The 19,657-nt window shown below is 34.5% G+C and overlaps 1 protein-coding gene across 1 annotated transcript in view; it reads right to left on the minus strand.

The window, feature by feature from the left end:
- The window catches only part of LOC111614176 (collagen alpha-2(IV) chain-like), a gene marked incomplete at its 5' end in the record, with an annotated part of 67,777 nt that extends 48,353 nt beyond the window's left edge, over nt 1-19,424 (minus strand). The window contains 7 exons of the mRNA XM_023355559.1: nt 138-235; nt 2,486-2,695; nt 6,602-6,778; nt 7,104-7,226; nt 7,435-7,531; nt 19,106-19,159; nt 19,287-19,424. Coding sequence (XP_023211327.1) covers nt 138-235; nt 2,486-2,695; nt 6,602-6,778; nt 7,104-7,226; nt 7,435-7,531; nt 19,106-19,159; nt 19,287-19,424 — 897 coding nt within the window. The remainder of the gene's footprint in view (nt 1-137; nt 236-2,485; nt 2,696-6,601; nt 6,779-7,103; nt 7,227-7,434; nt 7,532-19,105; nt 19,160-19,286) is intronic.
- Between the last annotated feature and the right edge of the window lie 233 nt (nt 19,425-19,657).

Consider the following 19,657-nt stretch of genomic DNA (forward strand, 5'->3'; position numbering starts at 1 on the left):
ATATATTTCTTTTTTAATTTAATGAAATACTACAATTTCAACTTCTGTTGAAAATGCAAACTTCATTTTAATAAGGACTTTGAAATTTATGTATTAAGAACAGAAAACATTGTTCTTTATAAAAAGTTTTTACTGACTTGATATCCTTTAATTCCTTGAAACCCAGGATTTCCTGGCTCTCCTTTTCTACCACGAGGCCCTGGTAATCCTTGAAATCCTGGAGGACCAGCAAGACCTGAAAATCAAAAATATTAATTTTTTTCATAAAACATGTTGTTTTGTTGGTATTAAATTAAACTTAAACAAATAATAAAATGAAAGTTTTGTGATAATTCCTCACAATTATCACAAAATTGTGAGGATTTAAAAAACTGTTCTTTGATGAATGTAGATTTGCAAGTTGTAATTTTGTTCTAAGAAATTTTGACAAATAAGTATTTTGGAAAGTGAAGTGTATGTACATAATACAAAGAAAAAGACCACGTGACGTGAGTGGTCAGTGTGTGCCAAAGAGAAAAAGGATATTTGTCATCAGCTCGCAAAAAGTCTTGTACGTATGGTCTGAGCAATATACAACATTCTTTGTTAAATAAAATGTTTGTTTAGTTACCTCAGCATTGTTTGTTTTATCTGTGCTAACTACCATCAATGGCAAACACAAATTCCAAGACGACCACACAACTGGTGACCCAAACTTTGAACTATACAACGTTTTTCGTCTGCAACACATTTGACAGCAGAGGTAAGAACATCTTCATTCCCACTAAAAATGAATGCAGAAGATACTTGGCCTCCCTCCAATGAGATTCATCATGTTACCTTCTGCAACACATTTGACAGCAGAGGTAAGAACATCTTCATTCCCACTAAAAATGAATGCAGAAGATACTTGGCCTCCCTCCAACGAGATTCATCATGTTGCCTTCAAAGCAGCCCAATTTTGGAAGGCAAATCCAGCATTATACTTTACACAAGTAGAGAGTCTCATTTCATCATCTTGGGAATAACAACTGACTCAACACAATTCCACTACGTTGTGGCTGCACTTGAAACTGATGTCCTTACACAAGTATATGATAATGTCCAGCATCCACCTACAACAAATATGTACAACGCACTAAAGACTAAACTCATAGAATGTTTCACTGACTCAGAGGAATGGTGATTACATCTCCTCACCCCAAACCTCAAGCTTGGAGACCAGAAACCATCCCAGATACTCCATAGAACATGAGAACTAGCTATGAGCAAGATAAGAGATGATATAATTCATTCTCTTTGGTTACAAAGGCTCCCACTATAGACTCAGCAGATCCTTCTAGCCAGTAATGAAGGACTATCCACTCTGGCTACTATGGCAGACAAAATTTGGGAAATAATGGACTCATATACTCACAACTCTGTTCACACCATCCAGAACAACTTGACTACAGACCAGTCTAGAACTGATATTTTGCAAATGGTCACTACAGTCTGTGAACTACTAGCTCAGATAGCGGAAATTCATTCTAAACTCAATACAAACATTTCCCCATTCAGGATAGCCCAATCCAGTGCCCATAACCAAACATTTAAGACTTATACAAATATTGCATGGCAAAAAGATTTTGTTGACCCTCGACTTACAACAGGAATATTATCAGATTCCCATGCACATTTATCAAGGCATTTATCAGGTAACTCTAAAGATATATAGAACAATGTTACTACATAATACTGAATCAGTGCAATGACTGGAACACTAGCATGCTGTCTCAAAGAACACCAAACAGATATAAGACAGCACAAACAAACAATTAAGCTATCCACACTTGCTTTAACATGTAATTTTTATCCCTGTGTACATACAACTCTTCAAGCAGTGCAAAAATCAATGAGTACTTTTTGTGGAAATTTTTACTCATTAACTACATGCAACAATGTAATTGGCCAATTCTGGACATTCTTGATCACTGCTTGTCTCTTTATAAAGTACTGTATTAATCCTCCACACTATTAAAGATATTCTAGCATATTTGGTCCTAAGAATGTAATATAATTCACAAATTTATTAATTGTTTGCATCAATAATTCTCAGTTTATAGAAATCACCAGATCATTATTTTAATGTAATTTCCATGTATTTTGTGATAATTTCATCTCTAGTATTGAATTTTTACTAACGTGTTTATTTATGCTCACTCAAAAACTGCAATTCTCATTAATTTTTGTAACTAATTCTTTATTATGTTTGAATTTGAATTGAGATTCTATTTAAATTAAACTGTTCTTCAGGCATATAAAATTAAAAAAAAAAAACATTGAATTTTTTAACTCTGTTTGAGGATGACAGAAGTAACTACTGTTAAAAGTACTTGCATGTTTTTGTAGTTTTTTGTTTTTTTAAAAATATATTAACACCAAAAGTCAAAATCTTATTTTATTTAATATAAACTATTAATAAATAAGAAAAAAACGTGTAATAGATATTTTAAAATTTTTTTACCATCTCTTCCATCATCTCCTGGTGAACCTTTAAAACCAGGTATTCCAGGTGGACAATATCCACAATCATCTCCACGCTCTCCAGGGAAACCAAAAAGTCCATCAGTACCAGGTATTCCTGGAGGTCCATAATCTCCAGGATATCCTGGAAGACCTTGTGGACCTGGAGGTCCCCTACGAGGAACACCAATTCCAGGTAATCCTTTATCACCTGTAATAAAAATATTAAAAAATTTATATATAACTATATAACATAAAATAAAATAATTCATAAACAAAAATTTAATAAAAAATATGCATGTGCCTCAAAAAGCTTTCTGTAAACCAAATATAGTAACAAATCTTGCATCAAATTAAATCAAATCTATAATGGAAAAACAATGAAAATTACAGCAGAAAGAGTAATTTTGAATTTGTCTAATATTATACCAACTATTAAAAATGTGATATAAATTATATTAATTTATTATTGATCAAAACAAACTATGTATGTACTGTACAAGGTACATACATAGTTTGTTTTGATACATACTTTTGATCTCTTTTGCCCCAAGACATCTGTCTTGGGGCAAAAGAGATCTTTCTAGAATTTCATGACTGGAATAAGCACGCACCACATACTTGTTCCACTGCTAAAATAACAATACTTAAATATCTATCCAGGAGCAAAAGATTGATTCATTTTAAAAAATGTCATTAGGCAGAGCAAGTTCTACAAACAGATGAAACCTGAATAGTGACTGATATCTGAACTTTCTAAACATGATGGTGGGAAAATAACTTGATGACTTTTCATTGACACAACTATAGCAGGTTTGGTACCAGCACAATGGTGTACCAACTCATTTCCAGATAGACATGTGTCAATTGCTTGCAGACTGGTTTTACAATCACTAGATATGACAACACAGCTCTGTTCCATGACCACCGGATTCCCCAGACATGACTGATCTCTCTGGATTTTTCTCCTGTGGAATCACCTAAAGCATTGGTTTATGATGTGTACCCAGCAGTGCTGCACGATGTTGAAGAACTGGAGAGATAGCATACAAGAGCACAATAACAGTAACACCAGGAATGATACATGCTATCCATAATGCTCAACTGTCTACAGCTTTGTATTGCTACTGAAGACAGTCACTTTAAACATGTTCCATAACAAAATAAAGCTCAATTTTTGTATCACTTTCTACAATGTTGTCTTTACACTTTAAAGTCAGACATTATTTGTAAGCTATGCTAAATTGCATCTTAAATTGATTTCCTTCATTTATTTTAGCTCTGGAACAAGCATGCACCACATGCATACACTTGTGCAATGCAGAAAAGATCTCTTGTCCTTGAATAGATGTGTAAGTGGACCCCCTGTAAAAATATATATATCTCACAGATGCAATATACAGTATTATATATATAATGTTTAAATAACAGATAATACGATCTTCAGAAAAAAAATTTTCATCATCAGGATGTCAAAATACAAAATTTTTAAAAATTGATAGATACTATCATGACTTTGTTTAGCAATATATTTTATTTTTCAGTAATTTTACTAATTTTTTAGATTATTTTTCAAGGGTGTATCACTGATTTTAAATCTACAGACTATATGTAGCAAAACAAAATGCTTCAAAATTTAGTGTTTAATCATAAAAGTACATTTCAGAATACATTTGAAAGTTAATAATTACAGTAAAACCTCAATTTAACAAACTTTTGATTTAATGAACAAAATTTCCAGTCCAATATTTCATACATAAAAATTAGCACCCTGTCAATTTTAAAATGCTTTTAATATGTAATTAAATTAACAGGTTAATTTTTTTTAATTCAAGATATCACTGCTCTTAACTTTATGCCAGAAGTTATGAGCAGGATTGGAATTGTCTCAATATACAAGACAAATAAATAGGAATTTTTTTGTTTTTGTCAAATTAAAAATTTTGTTTTCTTTTTAAGAACATTATTTGTTTAGTTAAATACAATTAAAATATATTTTCCAAAAAATGTTTGTTGATTTAGATTGTATACGTGCTTATTACAATTGCAGGACTACAGTGAGTACATAAGCAATAATATGCATAAAAAACTTTTCTGTAAAATTAAACTTCTCATACAAATTAATTTTAATTTTAATTACACAAAATATCTATGTAAGTAAAAACAAATGAACTAACTAATTTGTCAATTTTTTTACATATGCATTTGGAAAAACCTACATTATTATATAATAGACTTTTGGCTTTTACAGATACCCTCTTGTCTGAGTTAGTCCATTAAATTGAGGTTTTATTGTATTTTTATTTATTAACAATTTTTCATCATTCAGTGTCAAAAAGTTTTTAATTAAAAAATATTTGAAGATATGTTGAATTACTTAAGACAAATTATAGTATAAGCTATAGTAAGATCAATTTTAAGACAGCATCAGATAAAATACAGTAAAACCTGTCTATGGCGACCACCCACAGTTCCTACAAAAAGTGGTCTTTTAGGCAGGTGGTCGTCCAATACAGGTGTTGCTGTAATACCGTATTTCCGTACGTATTTTGCGCACTTTTTAGCCATTTCTATTAAGCAAAACTCGAGATGAGCAAAAATAAGCGAATTTTTTCAACGATAGGGCTGTATTGGTATTGTATTTTATTCTTATCAGATAACCCGATTTACAGGAGTCGTCGTGATATTATAAGACAGATTTAACACCAATACTTTAAACATTAATACAATAGTCGCATTTTCTCGATTATAATGCACACTTTCTTTTTTTCCGACTTAATTAATTCGACTCGGTTCTTTTCGTTCTCTCCTCAGTTACGTGTATTACGTCATCAATATACAAGCGCCTCCTATCTCTCCATCACTTTGCTTTTGGTTTTCGTTAGTTTAATCTTATTTTAACTTTAAAAATACTGTATTTTTTTAATATTTAATCTTTTCTTAATTAATTAAGTACAATAAGAAAAATTATTAATTAATAATAAAACGATTTTATTATTTTTTCTCATTATACGATTTCATTACAATCGCGGAATCGAAAAAGGAAGTAAAACTGATTTTTGCATTAATGCGTTTATTGTTTTTTGAATATTCTGCCTGCGAAAATTACTTGGATATTATTTTTCTAAAAACATCGTGGAAATAAGGTAGGTTGATACAGAAACTATTTATCGCACGTGTACTGTATATGAGCTTCAAAATAAATAAATAAAAATAGATTTTATCAAACGATGAGATCAGCCGATTAATTGTATCGTGTACAATATTTTACACCCCCAAGGAAAATACTGTAGGTCTAGGGTAAAATAAATTTTGTTTTCCCACAGTTAAACTTCGCCGCTAATTGCTGTTGTGATAACTTTAATACGATCTTCTAACGACAGCACTTTGCATTTCGGACATTTTCCAACAAACTGAAATGAATTTCCTTTGTTGCTAGACTAATTTATTAACACCTGCACCTAATTTCAAGGGTGGGAGAAGTGCCCGGGATGGGTTCGAACGAGAGTTTAGACTAATTCATTATATTAGGAGGCGGAAAAGTTGTTGAGATGGGTTCTTACAATAGTTTAGACCAGATACATTCGCGAAAGTGGTCGCTTATTACAGGTGTTATATGTTGTTTCGGACCAAAAATCGATGCCCGCGGTCGCGTTACACAGGTGGTCGTTTAATACAGGTAACTTATATGAAGACACTATGGATAAACTATTCTGTGCCAGAAATTTTTGCCCATTTTGGCAGGTGCCCGTCAAATGCAGGTGGTCGCCTAAGCAGTTTTCACTGTATATACAATTATAAAAAACAAACATTTTTTTCAATGTCTGTTTATACAAAAAGTTATCACTTTATCATACTTCTTCTATTTGTATTTGTATTATGCTAATCTATGTTTCACTAGAATCAATATTAAGCATGTGTTAATCTAAGCTTATACTATTTTTCTTTAGATATTCTCATTATAAATTTGTATTTATATTTTCTAATGTCATTCAATCAAAATTTTATTATACTGAAGATTGTGGAAAATAAAATCTTTATTGTTCATTTCTTAATTGAATAAATTCTGAAACAGATATCAATGGAAAAAGATTAAACATTAAATTTCTTTATTTACCTTGTGGTCCTGGTTCACCTCTTTCACCTGGTAAGCCACGAATTCCATCATTTCCAGGACGTCCATCACTACCAGGAGGACCAAATACTGTAATTCCAGGTTGTCCTTTTTCACCTCTGGGACCTTGTAAACCTGGGGGTCCTTGTCTTCCTCGTTGACCAGGTATACCTGGAAATCCTATATAAAACAAAACATTTATATGGTATAAAATATTTATATGGTATAAAATATTTATATTTAGTATTTTTTTTTTAATTTTGTAAAGTCCTACATGATCTGGATTGATCCCCATAACCCCACTAAAAACAATAAAAAAAAAAAGTTAAAAAAAATTAAAAGTGGCAGCATACTAAATAGTATGTAAAATTGGTAATAGTAAAGTGGAAAATGCACTTTATTATGGAAAATATTTTATGAATTCATATTATTTAAAATAGACATTTACTGAATTTTTAAAATATATTTTACATAGCAATAATAAACAATTAAATAAATAACAAACCATCTTCTCCTGGGTCGCCTCTAACAATTAGTCCTGGAGGTCCAATTGCTCCTTCTTCTCCTGCTGGACCTGGATTGCCTGGCAAACCACGAAATCCCACAGGTCCCGTAGATCCTGGGATTCCTAAAGTAAAAATTAAGAGAGATAAATTTAAATCTTTGATTTAGAGACAACTGTAAAATATTTAGATAATTTTTTTACACTACACATTGCATCCAACTTATGATGCTTAACTAATTACTTAAGTCAGAAATTAAAAAAGGGAATCAAGAAACTGCTCTTAAGGGAAGACTTTTAAATAAATAAGTTTATTTAAATATTTTAAATTTACCTGGAACACCTGGAGGGCCTCTGTCTCCTGGCACTCCTTGAGTTCCTCTTGGACCAGGAAGTGCTTCACCCATAGGAATGGTTATTCCTGGAGGACCCTAAATAACAGAATATATAATAACTATTAATTAGAAACAGGTAAATAAATAACACTCACACCAAAATTGTATAGCTTCTTGATAACAAGCACTGAGTTCAGCGTTAATACGATTTTTCTTATATCGCAAGTACTTTCGACGAGTATTATATCATCGTCCTCAGGCGAAAAAGAACAAATTTGAAAATTAGAACGTGCAGAGTATTCCAAGTAGAAAACGGAAAATTTTTCTTGTCAATTTTTTTAATTATAATGTTCAGTAATTCCGTTGGTCACGTGCAACAAGCTTTTGCGGGCATTCGAAATATCTTAAATCCACACGACTAGCAGTGCATGCGTTGAGGAGCGATCGTACTAATTGTGCGACTCTTGGCGCTTTTTGCTGTTTAAATGCTGGTATAAAGTAACCCATATTTCGGGCAAGTCGATTTTTATACCAGCGTTTAAACAGCAAAAAGTGCCAAGAGTCGCACAATTAGTACGATCGCTCCTCAACGCATGCGCTGCTAATCATGTGGATTTAAGATATTTCGAACGCCCGCAAAAGCTTGTTGCACGTGACCAACGGAATTACTGAACGTTATAATTTAAAAATTGACAAGAAAAATTTTCCGTTTTCTACTTGGAACACTCTGCACGTTCTAATTTTCAAATTTGTTCTTTTTCGCCTGAGGACGATGATATACGAGGTCTGTTCAAAAAGTATCGGACTTTTATTTTTTCCGCGTAAACCAATGATGCGCAGGAAGCCTCTTTCGGTGAAGTTGTGGAGGGGACAGTCATGCACAGCCCTAAATTTTTTCCCGCCTGCAGGAAGCGTCAGTCGTTGGCAGTCAACCTATGAGTGAGGACATGTAGCGAGCTCTCGTCGGATTCCACTAAGTTGGAAAATGACTGAACAACATGAGCAGCGATATTACATCAAATTTTGCCAAAAACCTTGGCGATACCTGAGTGTAAACCATTCGCAAGATTCAGCAGGCTTTCGGGGACGATCCTCGAGGCCAAAAAAAGCGCGGCAGGTCCGCAGCAATATCAAAGGTCATGTTGACAGTTTTTTCGACTCTCGTGGGGTGGTGTGTCGTGAGTACGCACCACAAGGCCAAACCATCGCAAAGGAGTACTACCAGGAGGTCCTTTCGTCATCTTTCTGATGCTGTGCGATGCAAACGACCGGATCTGTGGTTGATCAAAACTTGGCAGCTTCATTGTGATAATGCATCCGGCCATTCTGCGCATCTGATTCGGGCTTTCGTCACCAAACACAACACTCTTCTGGTTCGTCACGCTCCGTACTCTCCCCACATGGCTCCGTGTGACTTTTGGCTATTTCCCAAGCTGAAAATGCCGCTAAAAGGAACCTGATTTTAGTCAAGAGAAGACATTGTGCGGAATGCAATGGACTGGCTGTTGGCCATTCCAAAAGATGCGTTTCAGCAGTGTTTCCAACAATAGCAGGAATGCTGGAAGAAGTGTATACACTACCAAGAAGACTACTTTGAAGGGGATTAGGGTTTTGTACCTCAAAATCAATAAATGTATTTTTGCCAACCAAAGGTATGATACTTTTTGAACAGACCTTGTAATACTTGCCGAAAGTACTTGCGATATAAGAAAAATCGTATTAACGCTGAACTCAGTGCTTGTTATCAAGAAACTATTAATTAAAATTTACATAAAAAACTAGATGAGATTACTATAAAAATACTGAAAAACCAATAACCCAGACAAGTAGAAATTAATTTATTAGAAAAGGTAACATTTTAAAATATATTTAACAGTCATCATATGTTTTTAAATTTTGTTCTATATATGAGCTGTTGATTTTGAAAGTGGGGCAAGTCCATTTTATGTTATTGCTAGATATTTAATGGTTTGCATTTCAATGGGTTTAAAAATATTTGTAAGCAGTAATATGCTTATTTTATATTTTTTGTGGTCTTATTTCATGAAAATTTAATATGCAATAATGGTTATCTGTGTTAGGTGAAAAAAACCATGGTTTTGGTATGTACTAGTACCAATGGACTTGCTTCACTTTCAAAGCAATGATTTGTTGAAAACGTTGATTTTCTTTAAATGGAATATAATTATAACAACAAAAAAATTGAATATTTTATTTATTTTATTTCAACATTTCATGTCTTTTGGAAAGCTACAATAAAACAAAAAATAAATTTAATTTTATAGGAAAAAAGTGGAGAAAATAAGAAAAAATATTCAGTAATAAGTTGCATGCTTATAATTATATTTCTTAGTTTAGATGGTGCAGATTTTTAAAGTATTCATGATGGTGGTACTACACATAGTGTAATAAATCCATCATATCTTTATATTTTTCTTTAGTAATAGGCCTAGTTTTTGCATTTAATAATGATAATACTATAATACACATCTCAAAGCCTGATGAGTTAATATAATGCTTACTTCTAGTACCAAATTTATTTGTATTAATTATTTGATTATAGCCCGAATATTTAGGCAATCATTGGATTATTATAGATGATAATAGTATTTTTCCGAAACTACTTGGCCTACCCTATGTTGGTGATAAATCAAGTTTAAATTGAGAATCTTTTTCCATGGATGTTTTATAAAACAATTTATATGGCACATTTCTTGAAAATCTTATCCAGAAAATATTCAACCAATTGAGTTTCTCCGTCAGTATTTTTTGTTCTTTTCAAGTTTCCTCCAGAAGTTTGGTTGAATAGAAGTCTTCACTTTTCATTTTATGTACTAAAAATGCAATATGTTTGCAACATTTCTGTATTAATTTGTAATAATCCTAGGGAATATACAGAAAAGTGGACTTGCCTCACTTTCAAAATCAACTCACAATAAATATCAAAGACGATATAAATTACTAGTAACAAATTTATTCTGATATTAAAAGTTATTTTTGTGAATTGATTAAAAACATAAATTTTATGTTAATTTGTAATAAGAATCAGCTTTAACTTATTTTTTTCAAAAAACGGACTTGCCCCACTTTCAAAATCAATGGCTCATATAATTCTATGACTATGACTGTTAAATATGATTGAAAATGTTAATTCTTCTGATAAATTAATTTCTACTTGCTGGATTATTGATTTTTTGAGTTTTTATAAGAACTATTAATTTTACAATAATTAAAGTTTTTCTTATGGATTTCCTCCATAGTAAAAAATGATGATGTATGTTTATGTCTATAGTTTTTAGAATAAGACAACAGAAAAAAATGTTTACTTCTAAGTTAATCTAAAAATGATCTGCTTTCTTTTGTTAATACTAATATCTTAATATTTATATCATACAGATTTAGATAAATATTGGGGAATACACTCAACAAAAAAAGCTACATATCCAGATAGAATTTTTTGTTTACTGTAAAACTCAACATACAGGTATGTCTCAGACAGGATATAAAAGATTACAATTGTAGTCCAATTGCACATCAGGTAACGTCAGTAATGCCTCTAGAGTGCCTTAAAAATGCTACCCTTATTATAGGACACTCATGGAAACAATATTCATTTAGTATATAATACATTTTAATTCTAAGAAACAATATTCATTTAGTATATAATACATTTTAATTCTATTTCTTTAATGATATACTAGATCTTATAACTATTATATCTGTATAATAGTCACAAAATATTATAATAATAAAAACTGTAAGAGTTCAACTGTAACATATGAGAATGTTGTAGTGACTTGTAAGAATAAAAAATTGTTTGCTGTTAATTTGTAGATTCTTTTGTTTTTCTTTCTATATAAGTTAATCAAAAATAAAACAATTGTAACAATGTAAGAATCGATAGTCATTGTACATTTTCATATTATTATTTAGATCATCTAAACACTAAATATTAAATATATTTCAAGGTATTATCTTTAAATAACAATAAATATTTAAAAACTAATATGTAACAAATTTATTTTCAAAAATTTTAAATTACATTGTATGTATTTAGGAACTGATATAGCACAACTTTAATTTCACAACACAAAGCTAAACAAATACAATAGACTTATTTATTCAATAAAATATTAATTTCAATTATAAATTACAAATTAATTACACTTTGATTAAAAAATATAATTATGTTTACCTGTTATTGAGTGAAATAAAAAATTTATCTGACACTTCAAATAACATATTTAGTGCTTGAATCATATGAGTATTTTACAATTGTCACATCTATTACTGATGCTGTAGGTAGTGCATCATACATAAATAGGCATTTTTTAGTTGAATCTTGTATGTAATTCTGTTATCAGGCAACCAAAAAATGTTTTTGCATTTCTTCACTCTTCACTATGTATCAATGCATACCCATACCTGCAACTTTGCCCATATAATTTTTGTTATAATAATATTGAAAAAATGCACAAACAAAAATTATATGAGCAAAGTTGCAGATATGGGTATTATGTCATCACAGGTTTTTAGGTTACACACAATTTTTTTTTGTTTACGGTATAGGGGATTGGCACACCACAAGGAGAGGGAAGTGGTACTTAATTAAAGTAACACAGATTGGCAACACTATTCTTTTTCTTTTTGGCGGGTGAGATGTCACCCAGGTGAAGAAAAAAGGTCTTAGTTTTTTCCTTTGTGTGTTAAGGTGTTCTGAGGAACCATGTAGTGTTGTGGAAGCAATATCTATACTGACTCATATTATCAGACTAGAAGTAAAGGAATCTGTTTGCATTAGTTTAAATACTAACTGGGTGATTGAAACGTTTTGTTAGTTTTGTGGGTTTGCATTGTTGTTGCCTTTATCTTTCGTCGCTGTGTGTAAAGAAACGAACGAGACAAGATCGTAACAAAAACGAAACTTTTATCGTCCTTCTCGCGTACTTGGTACTGCACATGTCTCAACGATATGGCTAACAAAGACAACTGGTGGTCGACAATCTTTTTGGGGTGAGTTTGAATTTATTCCAGGAAGGGATGACTCATTCACCCGGGGGTAATTGCTTGTATTTTACAACTGTTAAGGGTACAGATGTGAAAGGCGGTTTCGCCACAGAGTATCCCCCCCCAGTGAGGGACAAGCCATAGAATTGATGTCAACCGAGTTGCTTAACATTACATTATGGTGACTAGTCTTTTAGGAAAATGAACGTGACGGCCTGATCTAGTCGTGACAGTTTGATCTTCTCTAGAGGTAGTTTCCAGTTCTTTGTTGTTTGCTGTTGCTGATGACAGTGGTGTCTGCGATGGACTTGACTGGATGGGTTTGATAATATATTCCTGGGGCGATTCGTCCTGTAAGATATACGCTGGGTTTACTCTGTCAATGGAGACGGTTGATTTGCGACCTTGGATGTCAATTACTAGTGATTTGTCATGTTTTTCTAGCACTTTGTATGGGCCTGAGTAAGGCTGGCGGAGAGGAGGTCGATTTGCATCGAATCTTAAGAAAACATTGTACATTCCTTTAGCTCTGGATGAGTGAAAATTTTCTGTGTGGAATGATCGGAAGTTGCTAACGGTTTCAGATTGGCCATGTGGGTTTTTAGTTGACTGACAAATGACTCGCAAGGAACTCGTGGAGTGTCAGGGCTAATGATGTCAGCTGGTAAGTTTAACGGGGTACCATATAACAGTTCGGCTGCTGTTGTGCCTATATCGGCTTTAATTGCTGAACGAATTCCCAGGAGGACTACCGGAAGGGCATCTATCCATTTGGAGGATTCGTGTGACATTAGTGATGCCTTAAGGTGTCTATGTAATCGTTCTATTAAACCGTTTGATCGGGGATGGTATGCTGCTGAATGGATGCGATTGGTGCCGAGAAGTCTGGTCAGTTCTCGGAATAGGTTTGATTCAAATCGACATCCTTGATCAGTGGTGATGGTAGTAGGGCATCCGAATCTTGCGATCCAACCTGAGAAAAAGGCTCGGCATACCGTCTCAGCAGATATGTCGGCAATTGGGATGACCTCTGGCCATCTGGTAAAACAATCGATCACTGTAAGGCAGTAGTGTTTCCCGTCAGCTGGCGGAAGTGGTCCTATCAGGTCCATGTGAAGATGGGAAAATCTTGCTTCTGGAAGTGTAAACTTCCCTATTGGTGCCCAAGCATGGCGGTGAATTTTCAATTTCTGGCAGGGGATGCAATGTCATGCCCACTGACGAATGTCCTTCCGCATGCCAGGCCAAACATAACGGCTTGAAATTAGCTTAGTGGTTGCTGTTGCTCCTGGATGAGAAAGTCCATGTAGGTGATCGAATATGATTCGTCGGAAATTATGCGGCACGAAGGGGCGAGATATTCCGGATGATGTGTCACAGTATAGATCGATTTTGTTAGGTGGAAAGGATTTCAGCTCTAATTTGAGTGACATAGCATCCTTTAACAATTGATGAAGTTCCAAATCTGTAGCTTGCGATGTGGCTAGCTCTCGGAAGTCTAGAGGGGAAGCAGAGGTGATAGAATCTATCTCGATGCAGGAGAGAGCATCTGCTATTGTGTTGGCTGTGCCCGGAATATGACATATGTCCATAGAGAATTGGGATATAAAATCGAGATGCCGCATTTGTTGTGGTGAACATTTATCTGGTTTTTGTTTGAAGGCGTATATAAGCGGTTTTTGATCCGTGTAGATCGTGAATTTACGGCCTTCTAACATGTGGCGAAATCATTTTATTGACATATATATTGCCAATAATTCTCTATCATAAGCTGACCAGTTGTGTTGGTTTGGTGCCAGTTTTGCTGAGATAAAAGCGATGGGTTCCCATTTCCTGTTGTATTGCATCAGTGCTCCTCCAACTGCTGCATCTGACGCATCTATCCATATGCATAGTTTAGCTCCGGGTATTGGATGGTGGAGAAGGGTGGCTTTGGCCAGTGCTTCCTTAGCTGATAAAAAAAATTGTTCTGCCGCTTCTAACCATTGCAGAGATCGTGATTCTGTTTTCTGAGTGAGTGACATACGTTTCTTGTTCTTTTTTCCTTCTAGTAGTTGCACTAGCGGGGCGAGGATGTGTGCTGCTCGAGGGATGCATCTCCTGTAGAAATTTATTATACCTAAGAATCATCTAAGTTAAGTGAGAGACGAAGGTTTGGGAAATTCTCGGATGGCTCTGACTCTATCAGGGAGTGGTTCCAGACCCTTTTCCAAGACCTTGAATCCGAGAAATTTGATTGATGGTATGCCGAAGGTACATTTTGATGGATTTATGGTCAACCCATATTCCTGGAGACATTGGAATAAGGCGCGAAGATGTGAGATGTGTTCTTCCTGGGAACGTGATGCTATTAGTATGTCATCGACGAAAGCATATGTGAAGGAGAGTCCTCTGGTTACTTTGTCGATGAACCGTTGAAATGTTGTGGATGTGTTGCACAATCTGAATTGCATCCTGGTACTCTCGAAAAGACCAAACGGTGTCGTTTTATAGCTGTTTTGTGCACGTGCGGTGGGTAGATGGGTATCTGATGCTATCATCAGAGACCCATCTACCTTGATTAAGTCTATGTGAAAGAAGATTTGTGTTCCGTGCAGTTCCGATGTGAAATCTGCGATGTTTGGAATGCCGTATCTGTCCTTTATGGTTTGTACATTTAGAGCACGATAATCTCCCACAGGTCGCCAATGTGAACTGTTTTTCTTGGTGACCATGTGGAGTGATGATGCGTAATTGCTTTTTGATGTTCGCATATGGCCGAGAGCTATCATCTTATCGAATTTGGCCTTAGCGATTTTAAGTCTATCGGGTGCTAGGCGCCTAACACCCGATAGACTTAAAATCGCTAAGGCCAAATTGGTTTCGCAGTTACAGGCGGACCAGTCGTTTCTATATGATGTACTACGTTGTGTTTTATGGGTTGATTAGGACATGGAGGTCTAGTAATCTCAGGAAATTCTTCCAATATCTTATGATATATGGAGTCGTTGGTCATTATTTTAATAGAGTGGATGAAGGTTTCTAATAATCTGCCTGGAGAGTTCACCTTGGTCTGAACGTCTGTGAGACACTTGTGTCTAAGATTCGGTACCAAATGGAAATGATACAAGAAATCCACGCCTATTATTGCCATTGACACATTGCCAATAAAGAATTTCCAGCGAAAAATTTTCTTTAACCCAAAATCAAGTGTCAATGTTCGTTGGTCGTAGACATGAATTGCAGTTGTGTTTGCTGCCATCGAGGTCATTTGAGATGCACGTTTCTTTTGAGATGAGGAGGCTGGATATATTGATACGTCAGAACCTGTGTCGACGAGAAAGTTTATGTTCGTTCTCTTGTCTAGGATGAACAGGCGACAAGATTGTTCCGGCAAAGTGCATGTTGGCGAAGCATAGAGGCAACCTCTATACTTCGCCGCTCTCGTTTGTTGGAAAACTACATGGAGGAGTACATTTTTGTGCCTTTGCACCAAAATTGTTGTGGTGCCAGCAGTAGTTGTTGATACTGTGGTGAGTTGAATTGTTCCGATATCCTGAACTGCTGCAGGAGCGTCAATAAAAATGGTCACTGCAATCCCGACGTGCTTGCGTTAGTTGATTGATTCGCTTGTTAAGTTTATCTATTTTGACTAGTATTTTGTTGGTTATGGTATCGGATTTCTCAGGTTGCAATACTGAAGCTATCGTTGCAAGGGTTACTTTCACCATGCAGTCCGCTACCTCCGCTGCTTTGTCTATGTCGAGTGGGGTAATGGCGGCTAGGATAGATTGGACGGAAGTCAGAAGGTGTTGTATGAATAATTCTAGTATAAATGCGTCCGGGATTTGAAAATTTTCTGCCCGACGCTTTAGAACACGTAGTAGTTCGGAGGGTTTGCGATCTCCTAGCTGTTCTCCAGCCAATAGTTTTCGTAGCTCCTGTTGAGACGATTCGCCAAATTGTTTAATAAGTTTCACCTTTAAGTGACCGTACGGGTCTGTACGGTCCAGAGAAATAATAATGTCTCTAACCGTTGATGCAACTTCCGGTGGTAAATGGGCCACTATGTAGTTGAACTTTGTGGCACTTTCCGTGATTGGCTTTGGAGATCCTAGCGCAAAATGTGCTTTCGCACATGTGGAACCATAAGGCTGAGTCAGAAAAGTTGTATGGAGGGATTTTTACCGCTCCAATCTCGGCCATGATCTGACGACTGAGGTCTTGAGAAAAGGAAAACAGCGTACCTGATGAAGGTTCCAATGGTAGTTCTTAGTCAAATTATGTTCTTAGTTCGGCTCACCAATGTGGTTTTTGGGTTGTTGTTGCCTTTATCTTTCATTGCTGTGTGTGAAGAAATGAACGAGACGAGATCGTAACAAAAACTAAACTTTTATTGTCCTTCTCGTGTGCTTGGTACAGCATGTCACGACGACACGACTAACAAAGACAACTGGTGGTCGATGGTCTTTTTGGGGTGAGTTCGAATTTATTCCAGGAAGTGATGACTCATTCACCCGGGGGTAATTGCTTGTATTTTACAACCGTTAAGGGTACAGATTGAAGGGCGGCATTCGCCACAGTTTAAATCAATTGTCAGTAGTGGACATTGCCCAAGAACTAGTTTCTGTGCAAGACTCATGTGTCTGGGTTGACCAAAATGGCTGGTACTATATCAACCTCATTGTATGGACGAACCTGTATAGTTCGTATGTGTCTATATGTATGACCTGGTGAATAACTTTGTAAATTTTTGTATATATCAATATTCTACTTGTACATAAACTTATTGTTAAGTTGCTTTTCTTTGTTTTCCTTCTCACATGGTAATCATTCATCTTCACAATAGTCTTAATACTGATTATTGTGATTTCCACAGTACGCATTGATAGACAGTAAAGAGCAAGAAAAGATGGCTATTCCATCTGCAGTTATTCAAGGGTGCTTATTCCATGAGTTTAAACTGGGCACTAATGCAATGCAAGCAGCCTGGAACATACGTAAAGCATTTGAAGAGAACACAGTGAGTGAACACACAGCTCAAAAGTGGTTTGGAAAATTTGCATTGGGTGATGAGTCTCTTGAAGATGCATCTTGTGATGAAAGACTGAGCATCATTGATGAGGATAAATTGAAGACAGTCATAATTGGATTCAAGACAAATGTACCAGGAGCTTGCAAAAAGGTTCAATCTCAATGATGAAACTATTTGTTTATATTTTCATCACCTAGGAAAACCCTGGAAGATGTGCAAATTGGTTCCATGTATACTGAGTACCAATAACAATACTTCAGAGACTTTTGATCTGCTTTCGCAATGCAATAATAAGTCAGTTTTGGACCAGTTGTTGATATGTAATAAAAATGGGTTCTATACAACACCAAATGTTCCCATCATTGGATATCATCTGGTGAATCTATACCACATATGCCAAAGCTCAACATCCATCAAAAGAAAACTTTTTCTGTGAGTCTCTTGGAATCATTCATTACGAACTTCTTCCCTCTGGCCAAACAATCACTGTGGATGTATAGTTGGCACAATTACAACAGATTTAAGATGTGCTGCCGCAGAAACAGCCTGCACTTGTTAATCACAAAGGCATTGTTTTCCTTAAGGACAACGCATACAGCACAAGTGATCCAGGACAAGTTCCATAGCCTTGGCTGGAAAATTCTATACCACCCTCCATATTCATCAAACATATCACCATTGAGCTATCTCTTCTTTTGGCAGTGGACAATCATATGTGCAGTCAACAGTTTCATAACTGAGCAGTGTTATGTATAAATATAAACCTAGAAATGTTGAACTGTTATTGTAAGATATTTGAGGGAGGGATTGTGGACTAAGGAACTGGTGAATAAAATATGTTAAATACTATATCCTTACATACTGTCACAATCATTGATAAAAAGTTTATAATTGGATGCATCATGTTTCCAGAAACTAAAAGAACTGGAAATAGCAGACAGAACTTTTGTAGTTACCTAACAGTTTTATTTGCTTTATAAAGTATTAATTGAAATTTTTATTTATAAATACAGTAGAACCTCGGAAACTCGGCCTAATGTGGACCGAAGGGTGGCCGAGTTTGTGAAAATGCCGGGTTATCGGGAATGGGGTTAAAAAAAATAAGTGCGAGTGTTTCCTCAGAAAATACTGTACTGTACTTGTATGTATTGTTTACTTGAGAATATAACAGAGAATAAACTGCCCAAATACCCTTAAACAAAGGAAAAGTACGTCCTTTATGAAGGCATAGAGCCTTTACTACATGAAAATGAAAATTAATGAATACACTGTGTACAGTAATTTACCTGATAAGACAGACCTCAGAAAAATACTTTATGAGAGCTTTTATACTTTTATAAAGCTGTCTATAATGAAAATTAATTAACTAAGGATTTTTTTGCTCTGCCAGGATGTGCCCGAGTTATCCGGAGTGCCGGGTTATCGAGAGCCGAGTTTTCGAGGTTCTACTGTAATAAAATTTTATATTCTTAAATATGTAAATTTCAGAACAAATCCATTTTTGTTCTTGAAAATTTTATGCTTAGCACCTTTGGTATCATTCTCTCTACTCTTATATTTGAATAAAAATGTAAAAATAAATAATTCTAATTTTCAATAAATAAAGTATGCATGTAAAAATAACAAAGATATAAATTTTTAATACTTACAATGGGACCTTGACTACCAGCTAATCCTAGTCTACCATTTTCTCCAGGTGGTCCCTATTTGATTAAATTTTAAATCATGTAAATGAAAAAGTTTAAAACTATATTTTTAATAATTTTTAAAGCAAAATGACATTATTTAATATCAGTATTAATTCTTCCTACGTTAGGTAGGTATAAATACCTTTTCTCCAGGTGCTCCATCTCTACCTGTAAATCCAGGTTCTCCTTTTTGTCCTTTTTCACCAGAAGATCCAGGTTTACCTTGTCTACCACGTTTTCCCTGGAAAATACAATTATAAAATTTATTGAAAAATATTTTGAAAACTGTTTATATTAATATTCATCAACTTTTAAAAAATCTAATTTAAGATCTAACTTTTCAATTCAGAAAAGAAAACAGATTACTAATTCTATTGTCAAATAGATATTTTTTTAAATTTATTTTTCAATTTAAAAAATTTATTATATTAAAATATTTTGATTTTTATTATGTTGTTCTTTTTCACAAGCATTGCAAATCATGCAAACAATAGAGAAAATATCGTTAAGAAA

The sequence above is a fragment of the Centruroides sculpturatus genome, unplaced genomic scaffold (genome assembly GCF_000671375.1).
Source record: "Centruroides sculpturatus isolate CEXI.00-Female unplaced genomic scaffold, Cexi_2.0 scaffold2113, whole genome shotgun sequence".
NCBI lineage: Eukaryota > Metazoa > Arthropoda > Arachnida > Scorpiones > Buthidae > Centruroides > Centruroides sculpturatus.